Below are 16,896 nucleotides of genomic sequence, written 5' to 3' on the forward strand. Positions count from 1 at the left end.
CACACTTTGCTGAACACACCCTACGTTATGCCGGATTCAGAAGTCCACCAACCGACTTGTCCTGGTAATTGTTCGGCACAGGTAGTGTTCCTCCATACCACAAGCCCCATTACAGATACTCCATTATTTTCTGTGCAGCGGAAAAGCAGTAAGTCCAAATGATGTGACAATGTCAATTGCTTGACAGTGAGAAATGACTTCATTTAGGGGTCGCCAGAGGTCGCAATTGCGACCTCTGTGGTCCCCCTTGCTACCCATAAAAAAAAAAACTAAAAGAATGTGATATTTTTTTGTCTTTTTTTTTATGCAAGCTTCTGGCCTGTTGCCACCGCCATGTGGCTCTTTGCTTCTGGAGTGGCTGGCTTTCTTGTTCAGGCCTCTTAAAACATTTTTTTTTTAAATACTAAAAAGAAAGGGGGGTCCACAGGTCTAACACTAACCAGCAGTGACCCTAAATAACAAAGAATAGGAATACTAAACAATGTATCTTTCTGGAATTCTATACAATAATTGCTAGACGCATTAAAAGTTTATTTCAGGCACACTTCAGGGGGTGAGTCACTGATTTAGTCTGTTCTTAAACACCTGAACTCAATCTTTCATCCTTCTGAGCCTTCTGAGGCCGATAAATGAGTACCAACACAGGTTGGATGATAATGTATGTATATTTTTTCTATATAAACCGCTCAAGTGTAAGTGCTATATAATAACACATCATTATCATTTGACCATCTCCTTGCAGTCACAGTAATTTGCTAATATGGGCCTATACACACTGATCTTAACGATACATATGGGGATCCATTCTTGCATGAAATCTATATCACATTATAGTGATATCAGAACCATCTTTTACGTAACATATGGGGATCCATTCTTGCATGAAATCTATATCACATTATAGTGATATCAGAACCATCTTTTACGTAATGTACTCAAGAACAATGCTATGTGACGCCACTTCCTGTTTGGTCAAGGGGTGAAAGGTCTTGTTACATCACATCTGCAATATCACTTCAGGGTTGGGTCGAATCACATCACATCACTTCCTGTGGAGTCATCAGAGGTCATGGTCATGTGATGTCACTTCCACTACCCCTCGCATTTTGGTGAAATGACGTCCCTGCTACATTCTACAGGCATTTCCATTGTAACTACTTTAAAGGACCATAAAAGCGAAACTTGTAATGTAATCAGAAAGTGATATTGTACCATATTTTCTAGCAACACATTTACTTTTCTTATTTATTTTGACACTTCTGGCGTATTTTCTAGTGTTGTAGATTCCACTCATTTCCTGCTTTATTTTTGCACCTTGATTGGCCTGCTCATTTTTAATTATTTCTTAACATTCCCATATGGTTTGTTTTGTTCTTTCTGCGTTAACTTTCAAACTGCGATGCCACTTCTCAAGCTTATTGGTTTTTGGCACTCCATTTAATACCGCAGTGTAGCAGTTCCATATATTTTGAGATGTCTCCAGCTACTTCTTATTTGCTGATCCATGTTTATTCATAGTAGTCCAAAAATGCACACAGTTAAATTTCATTACTCTAAAAAAAAAAAGAAATGTCTGATGTTTTCTTCATAAGCAGCGACTATATCATGCACAGGAACTAATGCGCTAGTGTTAGTGTGCACCAATTTTACGCATATTGAAAATTACTATAATTACATTATCTATCTTGCAAACCATGTTTTTGTATATGACGCCAAATAGACTTAGGGAATATTAGTTATTAAGATTTCATCACTGAAAATTCTAAATCTAAGCCACATATTTTTGTGTACTTTCGTATATTCTCCAGTATTATTCTAAAAAACATCCCCATAACTAAGGGAACTCATTCCTCATCCACCATGCTATGTATTGTGTACAGTTGATTGAAAGGCTTGGGACACAGTTTGAATGTGCCATCCATTAACCAGTAATCACGTTCTCCGAGACAGTGAAGGCGTTTTTCATCAGCAAATATCAAAAACCTATTTTCACTATCAACAACTACTAAATGTGCACCTTCATGTGTCACTTTAAATTCTCTGCAATGTGCAACTCTAATTTAGATTTAGGCACTTACCACAAACTTTGCTGTGCAAACTGTGAATATATTTGAACCTTGGTCGTGATTATTGCCACGATTCGCGCTAACTCGCTGAGTCTGTTCTCTTAAACGTTCAAAGGCTGCTGCTGCCGTGACTCGCTGAGTCTGCCTAATGTGTTCTTCTTCCAGACACTCCCCCCTCCTGCTCACGCTCGCCCTAATACCTCCTGCATAGCGAAGCGTGGCGGAGTCTGGTAGAGTGTCTGGTGTCTGGTGGCCGATGGACATGGCCATGCATCTGCGCAGCTCTTCTCATCCGCTGCAGGCCTTCAAAATTCTACGTCTTGCACGCAACTTTCCTTAACTGGACCGTCCTCGGCCCCTGTGGGAAGGGATTCAGACACACGGGCAGTGAGTAAAATATCTGACTTTGCTCAACCGGGCTCTACCCTCCCCACTTCGAGTTGCTCTTCACCGGACGGTGCATGTTGTGATAGTCATGTCACTCCCTAATTACTGGACTCCTCAAGACCTCCTAAATCCCGGGACATTCTATGGCACTCGGGATCTCCAGTATCCAAGCATGACTCTATCTCTATAGCGAGCCACCCTCCAACCCGGCATGAGCATTTGACTGATGTAGTTTCAGGCTTTGATTCTGCTAACATTCTGCCTGCAAGTGTTTCTCCTGGCTATCAATCCTCCTGTCCAGCGAGGGGCGCCTTGGGGGTGCCGGGTTCCCCGGCCAAGGATTGCCCAGCCGCATTACTGGGACTATCAGACCTTGTAGCCCCTGCAGCTGAAGGGGTGTCCCTTGCTTCCCACTGGTTCTAGAGCAAGCCTGTATGACAAGGGCTCTGATTCACTCATCTACTGTTGCGGACTGTCTGAGTTTTTCATCTCCACAGTCTGAAACGTCAAGCTCTGTTAATGCTGGATGGCTTCCTGCGGCATTGTTGTCTCTGGTCGAAGCTGATTGTAATTCTTCTCCCAATGTTCTCCCCAGGGCAGGCTCTTCTGTTGGAGTTCCAGCTGCCCTCGAGGCCAACTCGTCTACACTGGAAGACGCGGTGCTGAACATCTCAGGGAACTAAGACGGTTCCTGTCATCTTAAAAAATTACCACATTCAAAGATCAGAAAAGGAACCGAAGGCCCAGGGGTCCCACGTGTTCTTTCTTCTTCTAAACTTGGTAACTTGTCTCACAACTCCCGTACTCGCCACAAACTTTTCAGGAGGGGGCATGAGACTGTGCCAACAATTCCCTCTATGAAAAAAAAATCAGCTGCCTCTACATTCGGTTCCAGATTCGGGGATGTGTCGGATGCAGAGATACTTGAAAGCACTGAAACTTGGGAGTGATCTCCGACTCATCCAAAGGTGGCTTAAGGGGGTCCTTTAGTAGTGCCTCCTTTTGATAGTCCCTTTCAACTTTAAAGCTGTTGTTCATAGCACGAAGTCATCGCTTGCGCCTCCAGCCGCCCCTACGCTGGGTAACCTTGGGGGCTCAGGTGCAGCGAAGCTATTTACATTAGGTAATGACTTTCAGCCTCAGCAAGGCACACAGCAGGAAAGCCAAGGGAAGGATGATTCAATTCTGGAGATGGCACCCGTACCCCCGATCTCCACTCCCAACGAGCCGGCTGTTTCAGCTTCGGTAATCGCTTCACCGAAGTCTCAACCAGAAGTGGTTGTTGAGGTGGTTTCTAAGGTATCCAGGTTTGTCGGAGCGGGTCAGTCTGGACCACGGGAATTGGAAGCTCATTGACTGCTTGACCCTCCTGTTCCACCTTCTCCTCATCTCAACTTGGGCTCTTCTCCGTCAAATCAGCCTCAGGAGCCTCCTATTTCAACTACCCCATCGACTCGGAAGGAAAAACCCAACCTTTTTTCCATTATGTCAACATTGACTATTGCCCTTGCTCCGTTCACTAAATAATACGAACAAGTGAACTACACCCTCAAAGATCACACCACTCTTTTACCTATGACACATTCTAAGCTAATATTCTTAGAGGGTTTCATAACGGGCAAGGAAATGCATGGCTCAAGATCTAGTGGTCTTGTGGGGTCTCTTCATGCCGCTACACAAACTGCCAACGAAGTGGGTATACCAATTTCTCAATCTACACAGACAAGGAACCAGTCCACACAGATAAGAAATCAGTCTCTTGCTGTTGACTTCACCAGGGACTGTAAGAACCCTCTTGGTACTATGAGCGCTTCTGCAGGTGTTCCTTCTGTCCAGACGATGACGACTGGCCCTTGTATCGTTCGGGATATGACCTTTCAAATCTCTTCAACAGAGGAGGAAGGGGTGGGGGAATAACCATCCCCTCCTGATCTTTTCAAACCAAAAACAAGGGCCACAGAAGAAGATCCCATTGCCAGACGGTGAGGGTTTTATCACGACCACCAGCTGATGCAATGCGAGCCCCAAAACCAGCCCCGAGTAGGGTGGTCTCAACTATGGGAGGACTCCAGTCGGATGGTGTTCTAGAGAGGGGAGGTGCTTCTTTAGGGCCTTCGATATGTCGTCCTAGCACCAGTCCCATCTCTCGGTCCTTGCTGAACCTTTCGACTTACTTGATTGAGGACACCCCGGAGGATGTTCAGAATGTAGAGCCTCCTGCTCTAGCTGAGACTGATGTCGGAATTACGCTGGTAACTCCAACTGACAAACAAGAGTCGCCTGCTTCCACTGGGTTTGAACCTATGAGTGACAAATGGAAATGACTCAGACTGCAGGCCCCAGTGGCAGTAAGAACATCGGCTGCCACCAGCCCCTCCATCACTCACTCTAAAATCGCAAACCATGCTGATGAATTAAAGTGTAGGGAGAGGGTCGGTAAAAGTAACACCTCTAGAGATAATCGACTAGATTACAAACAAGCCATTGTGAAACGTGTTAACCCCCGTAACCGAACATTGAAACTAGAGAGGGTCTTGGACAAAAACGCCTCCCTTATCTTAAATCGTCGAGCGTTTCTGGAATTGTTTCATTCTATTCTAAATTTTCGTTTGTTACGCTCCTCTGACCTTATTGAATTCTACGACAAGCAACGGTTGGATTCAGTGTTTCTCCACCTGTAACATCTCTCAGGAATAGATGGTCCCTTTGGCACCGATGGTCCTGCAGACGGTTGTCGGCCATCTTTACTCCCAAGATGGCGACGCATGTTGCCTGTGGCAGTGTAGTCTCCTGATTCTCTGAGGTGGTGGTGACTCCGCCCCTTTTGCAGAAAACGGCATATCAACCGGCAGTTACAACACGCGGATGCGTTACTACTCTCATTCAACAACGCTAAGTGCGATTATCTAGGCTATACTCCTTCCTATGTACTTCCATTCTTACCTTCCTAATTCCTCTCTGTATCCTCAATTGCAGACAGCTCCTACCCTCGGCTCGAGATCCCGCGTTCCGGTGCACTGTTCAAAACCTGTTTCCATTCGTCTGCGAACACCGGCTCGCTTCCAGCGATCAATGTTTGATTTCCCTTGTTGGGTTCGTAGAATACACCTGGTGGGTAAAACAAGATTAGAGACGCGATTCCAAGTTTACCTTTTCTATTCACTGACTTACTTGATATCTTGATTGAATTTGCAGTCCGGAAACTGCCATTTTTCTTGGCAAGTTCAGGTGCCATCTTCTAGCACTAAAATCCTCCTTTACAACAGAGAAATCCGCTTCTGTCACTCTTCCAGGTAAATTTATAGTTTTTCCCAATCCTATCTCTACCGCTTATCTCTTGTCCTCATATTTAGACCTTTGTCTGTCATTTTAGTAACATTTACCAGGACGTCGCCTCCCAGAAGATAGACACAGCATCCAATTCAGATCTCTCTGATGGTACATTTATATATATCTTCCTTTTCCTTTTAAAAATATTTACCCTTCATCTGGTTACTATTGTGTATTCTATTTCTCCATCTACATAGACACAATTCCTGGAGCATCCCCAAAGAATGCGCATTGCTGTTCACCCTTCCTGAAGCAAACGTCCATCTGATCCAACAGGGTTTTCTTCCCCAGAGGGTTTCCCTGGGTCTGCTCTCCCCTTTTTGGCAATTGTAGTCGTTGAAGGGTGGAGGAGACTCGGGGGGGATTCCTATAGTCATCACTACATCTCATACCCGTTCCCAGACCCGGACATGTTCAGGAGAATCCATCTGTTGGTGAGTACTAAGTACATGAAATCTGCATTAAATGAATTTAGTATTTGACACCACCTGTCGTCACCAGTGGTTAAAACTAAGTTGCAGGATTCTACAGAAAGCTTGTTATGGTTAGGATTCAACCTGTCATGTTGTACTTCCACTGAAATCTCTGTCGCTAGGCCATCAAATTGCTACCGCCGACAGGGGAAACACGTGGCGGGATAATGGAACATCAGATTTGAAACCTTTCCCTTAGTTTCAGGACCCGTTGAAGATTGGTAGGGTCCCGTCTGGCCCTGTCTTGAAGCTCAACGTGACCTTTAAGCGCAACTCCTCGTCTAGACAAGTGGGAAGTGTGACTGTGCAAAAAGCCACCAAAAGACCTAACTTGCCTCTTTCCGATTGGTCTTGGTTGGCCAACACCTTGGCGTCTCATCCTTCCTCTTAGCAACTCAGTCCTAGTTTAAAACATCTAACAAAAGACTCTTTGAATGTTTCTTCAATAACGAACACTGACAGGTTAAAACTCATCTCCTGAAACACGAGGGGGTTTCAACACCTGACACGTCCTAGCAACCTACACCTAGCCGACTTCGATTTAATTACCCTCCAGGAGACATGGCTGAGGAAGCCGCCGATGTTGGATGGTTTTGATCTGTCTATTGTTTCTGGCCGTGAAGGGTGACTTGGGTCGTCCGTCAGCGGGTTTACTTGCTACAATAAAATCAGAAACTTTTGAACTCGGTCTCTTCCAATTTCCATATACAAGAAAACATGATTGCATGGGAATCAGATCTACCATTACCAGGTAGTACCTCTAGGTCTACGATCCAGGTTATCAACGTTTATTGGAATCCTGTGACTATTTACGATGATTCATTCATTGCTTGCATCTCTTCAAGACTGGATGACTTCTACATAAACCAGGAGTCCACATATTTTATTATCTGTGGTGATCTTAACATCCCTTATCTCGTGCAGTCAAAGCAGGTTCAATCATGGAATCGTGATGACCCGAAAACCGCCACACGTGATAAGTGGACAACGTTGATGAACTCCAGAGCTATGCACCTTCTTAACGGTAACATCACAGTGGATGTGCCCGCTCAACCCACTTGGCAAAGCAGGGGTCTTACCTCCACTGTAGACTACATCTAGGTGTCCTCCAACTTCCTTCCTTTTGGTCCATAGATTTCAGATAATTGCCACTTCTCAAGGCGACCACAATATTCTCCTTCTCGAATGGCTAACTTTTGGTCCCCTAGTTCGCGATTACACTCAGATTGTGGTTGACTCTTGTAATAAGGGTCTTCGTTTGAGGATGTCTGCAATAAGGGTTAGGGCCTTCTCTTCCTCGTTCGCCACAATTACACCTACGGTTGACTATTCCCCCACTGTTGGAAGTATTTTGCTCTAACCCTATATCTGATGGTCATATTACTAAAATTGGTAGCCACGCATTTGACCCTATCCTGGTGGTGCAAAGATGTGCCCGAAAATTGAGGCTGCTGGCAAATAAAACCAAGTCAACCACAGCACTGGCTCTGCTCATCTAAATATCGAAAATATCCGAATGATGCCAACGTTATGTTAAGAACACTGGCGAGCAGAGACTCCTGTGCCTTTTGGTCGCTTATCAAACCAAATGACACCTCCTCAAAGGCAGATCAATCTAACCCTATTGACGAGGAATCATGGATAAGTCACTTTACCAAGCTCTACACACCGACCATGGCTAGAGTGGAGGAGGATCTGCTCCCTATGAGCGAGGGTCCTTGGGCGCTTATCTTGAACATCGACATAATGGCACATATCATGAAACTTGGCGTCCTGATGGTCTCACAAATGTCATGCTTCGAGAGCACCCAGAGGATTGGGCTAAGTTCATTGCGTCATTGTTTGATCAGATCGTCGTTACTCATCAAATTCCGAGCACATGGAGGAGGGCTATAGTGGTTCCGATCCACAAGAAGGGGGATCGGAAGGATCCAAGGCACTATCGCCTTATCGCCCTCCTGGACGTTATCGGTAAACTGTTCGGTATGATACTTCTAGACAATTTTCATGCCTGGTGCAGGGCCACCGTGAGTTATTACCAATTCCAGTGTGGATTTGTGAAAGGTCTGGGCACGGCTGTTAATATTCTCTAGTTGCAGGTCCTGAAAGAAATGCTTGGTGTCAGAAAACAAACATCTATACAGTATTTGTGGATCTCGGGCAGGCGTTTGACCAAGTAGACAAAGATCTGCTCTGGCACAAAATGGAGAAAAAGAACTGCCCACCATCCATACTGGAACCAATCGAGGCCATGCACTCTCACACCACCTTAAGAGTTGGGTTAAACAAGTCAGGTCTCCTGTCCATGGAAATTTAGACCTTGCAAGGGATGAAATGGGGGTGCCCGATGACGCCAGGCCTCTTCAACTTTTTCTTGCAAGACATGCCTGAGGCCTTTCACACGACAAGATCATTCCCCCCAAAGGTGGGTAGGGTCTATCTTTCTCGACTACTCTACGCCGACGATGTAGTGCTCCTCAACCAGATGCCTGTGGGCCTACAGCAGCAACTCGGTGCCCTGCATAACTATATCAGGCAGAATGGGCACGAAATCAATGAAGGTAAACCAAAACAATGAGCTTTGGCTTGTTTACCAGAGGCAAAAATCAGTTTTCCTGGCAAATCACTGGTTAAAAGATTGAGAACGTGGATTCCTTCAAATGCATTGGGGTTTGGCTAAGTAACTCCAAGCTGGAAGCTCCGATGTTGTCACACTTGGTAGGAAAAATGAAAACCTTGACCTGCCAGGCGTGTGCTATAAACAGGAAATTCAGATGTTTTTCTATCCTACCGCTAATCCGATTTTACAAAGCGAAGGTTATCCCGACAGTAGTTTACAGTGATGATGCCATGTTTTCTATTTCAGACCCCCTCTGGTCTCGCCTCGAGGTCTCTTCTGGAAGCGAGTTCTTGGGGTCCCACCATCTACCCCGATTGCCATTCTTTGCCGTGAACTGGGCCTCGCATCATTGAGGTGTTCAGTCACCTGGAACAGACTGGCCTTGTTTGGCAAATGTTTCTCCTCACCAAGACCTTCAATCTTGGACTTGATTTATAATGAGACAAAAAAACAACATAACTTATTTTTGCAGGACTGGTTCCAGGATATGATCAGCTGCCTGGATGTCATTGGCAGTCGTTTTGACCAACTTCTGACCAATCCTAATAGGGGGAAAGACTGGATTCAAACGCTGCAAGTGGGTTCTGAATGTCAACTGGTGACGCACTTGCCTTCGGACAGTTGGAAACTGAACAGTGCGTGCTTATACTTGAAACATTTTCCGGATTAAAAAGTAAGAGACGACTTCCTTCGAGCTCGGCTGAACTTATATTCGACATACGAGATCCAGGCAATACGAGGACTGTTGAAAGACAATAATTGTCGTTTTTTTAGGCTAGCTGATGAGACTGAAACATTGGTGAATATTGTTACAAAATGCACTGGGCTGAAGGATCTTCACACAACTTACTTTAGACATGTATTTTCTGATTTTACTGCTTCTGATCCTCAAGCTTGGTGGTCATTGCTAATTGGTGGTGCGAAAATCAAGTATGTTATAGCCTGGGTTCAATTTCTCGGGCGAGTATCTTTTGATACTGGAACATTCAGCTGATTGGCCTCAATCTGTTTTGTTCTACTCCATCTTTCAAAGTTCTTGTTCTCTTTTAATCGTTTTATTCTTCTCTTTTTCCTTCCTTAGCTCTAATTTTGTTACAGTTTACAATTATGTGTCATTGCTAAAAACAAATTTACAATTTGAATTGACATTTTTCTTTTAGATTTAGGTATTACAGGAAGTTTATTTCTGTTTTCGAAATTTACAAATACAGCATTTTAGTGAAAGTTAGTTGGGAACTTGCCCAATTAGATGAGCTGGTATTTGCGTAGTCAGATTTTGCAATTTGCTTCATTTTTAGGAACATTTTTTAACCTCTACTTTTCTGACGCCTGGTACATAATTATGATCACGAACATGCCTAATGCCATCGTTATTTGTGCAACGTCTACCTCTACAATTTAGGGAATAATTTATACAGCATTTGTACCGTATTTTCTCATTTTTCCCCTTCATTGAACACAGTGACGTTGATGTTCTGTTTATGACCTCTGGATGACAGTATACATCTTTCTCTTAAAAACCTTTCCATGTTTTCTTGATAATTAAAAAAAGATTATATCAATTAACTGTTGCACTGTATTAACTCTAATTTAAAATAGTTTAGTTATACAGCTAATACACATTCTTCTCCTTTCCATTCTAAAAACTTTGCCTAATATTTAGTCTTTTGAAGTGCCTCTCAAGCCTCTAGTTTTTCCTGCTTCCTTACCGTTCTAGCCTTTCCTCACAGAACGTTTGCATCTCCTGTCATCATTTATAATTGTTATAGTAAGTAGTTTGCAGCCGAATCATGAGCATTGATTGCTAATAACTGAGTTACTGCAACACTCAGCAAAAAGAATGTGCGAGTTGTACACCCACATTCGGTGAACACATTTTTCAGCATTCAGCTAAATTGTTTTGCGGCAAACGCCCATATAAGAGTGGATGCTAGCAATAATGAAGTACACTGTGGATGGAGATCAAGAGATCCCCTAACACACACAAAATGTTTACAGTAAGAAAAGCATGTTGGTTATTGAGGTCCTACCCGAGTGTTAAGTATGAAGTCTTGTATTGGTAGGCACTTTAAGCTGTACAAGTAGGGACCTGTAGGGATTGGGGCTGTGAGTGGGCTTTGTCTAAATACCCTAAGCACGTTACTGCCCATAGTCGACTTCCTCAGTTTCTGTAAAATCTACCATAATGGTGGCTGTGCACCCTTAACCTTGGATGGCTTTAATATTGTTGTTTTTATATGTTAAAGAAACCCAATTTAGCCCCCAAACAAACGTGCGAATTTCCCAGGTTTTTCAGTCAACCCGATTTAATATAGATTGTTAGATCAGGTAATTTCTTTCTTTTTTTATTTTTTATTTACCCACTCCTTTTGTCTATGCACAAGTATAGCTACCACCAAATTTGAAAAAGTTGCTAGTCAAGGTCTTAATATTACCGTTGGATGCAATCAGATGTAGATATATCGATGTTTAAGTCTGTTTGTCCTTTGAAACCGAGGTAGTTCTAGTATTAAGTGCCTTCCTCCTTGTAGATTGGTCAGACATGTGTGTCCTTTTGGCAAGGTGTCAGCAAAGGAAGCGTTACTAACATATGAGGCCTTCGACGTCTTACAGGGTGATTGGGGAGGAGGTACTGAGTAGGTGCCATGTATTGTTCCCTTTATCCTCATGGAATGGAAGACAATCTAAGTGAGACACACTTAATGAAAAAATCATGTTACGGTCAAAGGTCTACTGATCAGTGAATCCAGAATATCATTTGCCTCTACTCGGACAATCTGTAAAATGCTGGTGTCAGCTGTTGCCGAAAGACTTGGAACACTGGCCGATGGCTAGACCACAATTCATTATTTTTAGTTTTTTCAATTTTGTTATTAATTGAATATATAATTAAAAAAATATATATATGCAAAGTGTCGCCTCTGTAGTCACAATAACATAACCAGTTAAATCATTTATTTGGAGCTTTCACAGAGGTAAATGCCATTTTAATTAACACGTGTGAAATATTGTACCATTTAGGGATTATGACACTAAGTATGGTGTCCATGGAGGGCTGGTCTCAGTTAAGGGCCAATCCCACTTGATATTTCCTGCCTAATTGATTGTTTTCATAAAAAAAGCAATCAAAGGTAATGGGTTCCATGAACCAAATCTGATGTTTTAAAGGTCATCTATTTGCAGTCTTTACAAGTTCTGATTGGGGAAATAAAATATTGTTTCACCTGCAGGTTAGCGCAAAGGGGTCTTGCCTTGGGAGGATCTGATGGTGGGGTGAGTCATTTTATCTTATTCTTTTAAGTGTTTGTTTTTCCACCAAATAATATTGGTAACTTCAAGTGCATCTAAAGGTGATGAATTCTGAATGGCGATTCCCTGAAATAATGTAAATTATATTGCTTTGCAACTGGGTTCTATGGAACTGCACCTTACCTCTGGTATTTCAACAGAAGGGCTAAGCTCTGCTAGATATGATATGATAAGTAATTTATAACGTGCCTGTATACAAGTGTTTCTTGGCGCGACAAGTCAAGTGACAGGAAGATGGTAGACACGGCAAACGATCTTACTAAGCCTTGTGTCATTCAGATCGTGCAAGTGCGACAGCGCCAAGTGCAGCAGAAGGGAGAAGGGGGGAAAGTGTCAGGGAGAGGGGAGGAGGAAGTGCAATCAGGGCAGCAATGCCCTGAGTAAGTGCAGCCAGGGTAGCCCAGCTCTTGGTAAGTGAAAGGAGGAAGGTGTGAACAAACAAACAGTGTCTCACCTACTAGTTCCCGGGCAACTGTGATCCAGGTGGCCAGGGCACACCCATCGCCTTTGGATCTAGACCCTGGGGGTGGACCAGTGCGGGAGGATCACCTGGGTGGGCGGTCTTCGGGGACTGGGGGTGAGGCAGCTAATGGTGAGACGCAGTATGCCCCTCTTTCCTGTACACCTAACCCATCCTATTTTTAGGATTCTCCGATGTCCCAACTCCCCCAACCCCCCCTTTCTACACAGACACTGGGCCGAGGAAAAGGGCCACTGAAAGGTAAGAGGCTAACTCTTACATATCGCTTTGGACATGTTCCGCTAATCTGGTCAGGCAAAGTCAGGCACTTGACTTTACGTGCATACATATGATACCAATTAGCTCTCCTCACACGGATAAAAGGCGGAACATAGAGACACACTCTGAGCAAGGTGTTACACGAGCAAGAGCAGAACTTCTGGGGCGAAGGCAAACCAACGGGAGCAGAGCGACGGACCGAGGGACAAGAGCAACAGGTCGAGGACCGCAGGGGTTCCCTACAGATGGTCATTGCCTCCAACAGGCCGTGAAAGACCTGTGGAGAAGGCCGTACCCCAGACAAGAAGACTGCATTGTGTTTCAAGGACGTCAGCGACCCTCCTGGGTGAACGCCAGAGTTGGGGAGGCAAGGCCAAGCCTGTGGTACTAACCTTGACTCTTGAATTGAAAAACTGTAAAGACAAGAATGAAACGTACACAACCAGTGAGTTGGCAAGCGGCATGAAAGACTGGTTTGTTAAGAAAGATTGAAGTTGCAACATTATACTGGACAATTGAAGGCTGCACGTGTGTGGATGAGACGCGAAGAAAGGCAGACCTGTGAATGAACTTTGAAATAAGGATAACTGTTAAACCAGAGTTGTCCGGCGAAAGGAAGTAGCCCACTGGAACGTTTCATTGAAAGGGTGAAATGTTTGTAGCGATAAAGCGAATGAACTGTAAAAGCAAAGTGATCAGAATTAACACAGAGAAAAGGGGAGAGTAAAAAGGTGAACTTGAACTTTGGGTGCTTATGTCATTGAACTACCCAGACCAAGAAACACTGGGGCACATAACGCAAGAGTGTGAACAGAAGGGAAAGTCCAAGTGGTCCTGCAAAGGTCTGTAGTGAAAGCCGCGCACATTTGAAAGTCTTCGACATCAGGAAACGGTCCGAGTCTGACTGAGGGAGACCAGAAGTGTAATAAGTTAGGGGACAGGAAAGCCTTACGAACGATGCAGAGGGTCTTGAACTTGATCCTTGCTGCCACCAGAAGCCAGTGGCGAGATTTCAGGGCTGGATAGATATGGTCCTTGGCCTTGAGGCCATGGATAAGTCTTGCAGTCCTGTTCTGGATTAGTTGCAGAGGGCGGTGAGTAGAGGAAGGAAGATTGTGAAAGAACCTGGTGCAGTACTCCAGCCTAGAGAGAACCATGGCTCGAGAGACATTGAGGTTCTGAGGGAAAGTGAGAGAAGGCAGAATACCTCTGAGGAGGTGCAGCTGGTAGTGGGCCTTCTTGGGAAGGTCTGTGATGTGCAGAGAGAAGTAGAGGGTGGAGTCGAAGATGACACCAAGGTTTTTTGCCTCACAGGAAGGTGAAGGAAGAGGCCCCAAGGAGGGCGGCCGGAGTAAAAGGGAAAGCGGGAGCAGGGGTCCCAATGAGAAGGATCGCCGTCTTACTGGCATCAAGGCACAGGTCGTTGGAGGCGCACCAATCGTGGATCGCGGATAGACAGTGTGGAATGAGCAAGAGAGGAGAGGAGGCTCAGGGGAGCCGGAAGGAGAGCCGAGTGTCATCCGCATAACACTGAAAGTTAGGGGAGAAGGTAGAGATCAGGTTGACCAAGGGGGCCAAGTAGACCTTGAAGAGCCAGGGTGAGAGGTTGGAGCCCTGGGAAACACCACAAGTGGAGAGCGAGGTCCTGGAGAGAAAGGACCTAAGTTGGACCTGGAAGGGTCTGTCCAGGAAGAAGGTGGTCCGCCACTCCAGAGCCTTATCCGTAATGCCCAGGTTCTCACGGAGTCGCCTGTTTAGGATGGAGTCATTGACTGTGTCAACGCAGAGGAAAGGTCAAGGAGTATGAGGACAGAAGGAAGGCTGTAGTCAAGATTAGCGAGCAGATCTTCACTGGTGTTAAGGAGAGCAGTTTCCGTCCCTCTGGCTGCTCTGAACCCAGACTGATGGTCATGGAGACTACCAACAGATTCAGCGTGGAGAAAAATTTGGGAGATGGCCTGCTTTTCCAGGAGTTTGCCTATGAAAGGAGTGATAGAGATCGGGCAATTGTTTTCCAGACAGGTAGGATCGGCAGAAGGTAGGAGGGGTGCACATGGAGTGCTTAAGGAGAGAGGGGAAAGATCCACTGGTGAAAGAGTGATTGCAGAAATCGACCAGGTTTGGAGCAAGGGAGTCAATGTGGTCCTTGATGGTTCTGGAAGAGCAGGGGAGCACCTGTTTGGACAAAAACTTTCATCAATCAGCCTTGTCTAGAAACCTCATCGGGTGTTGTCAGAGAGAAAGAGGAGAAAGAAGGTGGAGAGGGAGAGGCGGCCGGACGGGGGCCGATAGAGATAGAGGAAGAGGCGACCGAAGACAGGATGCCCTGAGTTTTAGTGGTGAAGTGAGAAGCCAGAGCTGTACAGAGGGCCTGGGATGGAACAGGAGAGATGGAGACTGCAGAAGGATTGGCCAGCTCCTTTCAGATTTTAAAGAGTTCGGCCATGTTGCTAGGGGCCGCAGAAACGTGGGCTTGGATGTGGGCTCTCTCCTAGGACAAGACAGAGTCAGTATTGCCTTTGGAGCAGGTGGCAGGCCAGTTTGTCAGAGGATGTGCCCAAGACCCTCTGCTTCGTTTAAGCCACTCTGCACTTGCGTTTCAGGGCGGCGAGGTCGGAGTCATACGAAGAGTTGCACTTGGAGGTAGGCTTCAGACGGATTCTCATGACCGGGGCAAGGATGTCCAGAGTGTTGGAGCTAGAAAGATGCAGGTTGGAGAGGGCTGTGTTAGGGTGTGAGTCAGCTGAAGGAGTAGGAAGAGCAGAGAAGGTAGAGGCAAAGGCTTCCACTGACATGCGCTTCATGAGCCGAATGACCAAGAAGGTAGGTGGCAGTACTGGGGTGGGCTTTGCTTGAGGGACAGAGAGTTTCAGGTGAGAGAAAAGCAGAAAGTGGTCAGTCCAGGAGAAAGGCGAGCGGAGTGGTGAGAGTTAGAGAGGGGGATGTCTGAAGAGATGAGAACATCCAAGTGTGTCCAGCACAGTTTGTCGGACCAGAGGGTAGAAAGGAGGGAGAGCGACTGTCGCAGAGTTTGCGGAAGAGCCCAGAGGAGGGATTAGAAGCATCCTGGTGGATGTTGAGGTCTCCAAGAAGGAGATGTTGAGAGGTAGAGGCAAAGAACGAAGCGGAGAAGTCCAACACTGTGAAAGGAAGAGGGAAACCTGGCCAGGTGGCCTGTAGATGGTGGCCACAGTCATAGAGAAGCCAGGAGAGATGGGAGGTGTAGGCCTGCATAGGAATGACAGAAGCATGGACCCCACCTCCGGTTGGTTGGTTCTTGGCTCAGAGAGGATCTTGTAGCCACCCGTGAGAGCGAGGACGTCGGGTCAAGTTCTTCCAGGAGGAGGCAATGTCAGAGGATTGTTTGACAGGAGAGCGAGAGGTGAGATTAGCGATGTGGAGCAGGTTGCCACATTTGAAAGACTTCTGTTGTGTGGAACAGGCTTGAGGTACACCCAGCGGAAGTGGTAGAGGGGCCCTAGAATGGGCATAGGTGGCAGCAGGAGGTGGTATAGTAGCCATAGAGGAGGAGCAAGGTGCAAGAGAGATGGCGGAAGAAGAGGCCGGAGAATCCGGAGAGGTGCTAGTAGGAGTAGCGGGAGAAAGAAGGAAGTTGATAAGGTACGGGAGACGCCTATCGAAAAGGAGGAGATTGGGCTGAGGGCCCTGGACCAAGACGGTGCCATTCAGATAGACATTAATTATGGTCTTTGAGGAGTGGAAGGAAACCAAGAGACCTTCCACCGAGTGCAACCATTTATGGGAGGGGAAGAGATTGGAGAGAGGGCCGAGATCATATGAGGGGTCCATAGGTCTGGTGAGGGAACGGCAAAGAGGATGTCGGTGAGAGTCTGCATGGAGGAAGCATTGATGGTGGTATCAGTGATGGGGAAGCCTGGGTTGGAGACTCTTAAACTTCTTCCGTCCAGATTTAGTGAGAGGGATACGATAGGCGATAGAGTAGTAGTTAGA

At 45.7% G+C, this 16,896-nt stretch overlaps 1 protein-coding gene across 3 annotated transcripts in view; it reads left to right on the forward strand.

The window, feature by feature from the left end:
• Nucleotides 1–16,896, forward strand: part of OGFOD3 (2-oxoglutarate and iron dependent oxygenase domain containing 3) — an 876,068-nt gene that overhangs the window by 246,137 nt on the left and 613,035 nt on the right. The window contains exon 4 of one of the 3 annotated variants that reach the window (XM_069654612.1): nucleotides 12,107–12,149. The exons of the other annotated variants lie outside the window; for them this stretch is intronic. Coding sequence (XP_069510713.1) covers nucleotides 12,107–12,149 — 43 coding nt within the window. The remainder of the gene's footprint in view (nucleotides 1–12,106; nucleotides 12,150–16,896) is intronic. 3 annotated transcript variants of the gene reach the window in all.

Source organism: Ambystoma mexicanum, chromosome 3q (genome assembly GCF_040938575.1).
Source record: "Ambystoma mexicanum isolate Mex_15411 chromosome 3q, UKY_AmexF1_1, whole genome shotgun sequence".
NCBI lineage: Eukaryota > Metazoa > Chordata > Amphibia > Caudata > Ambystomatidae > Ambystoma > Ambystoma mexicanum.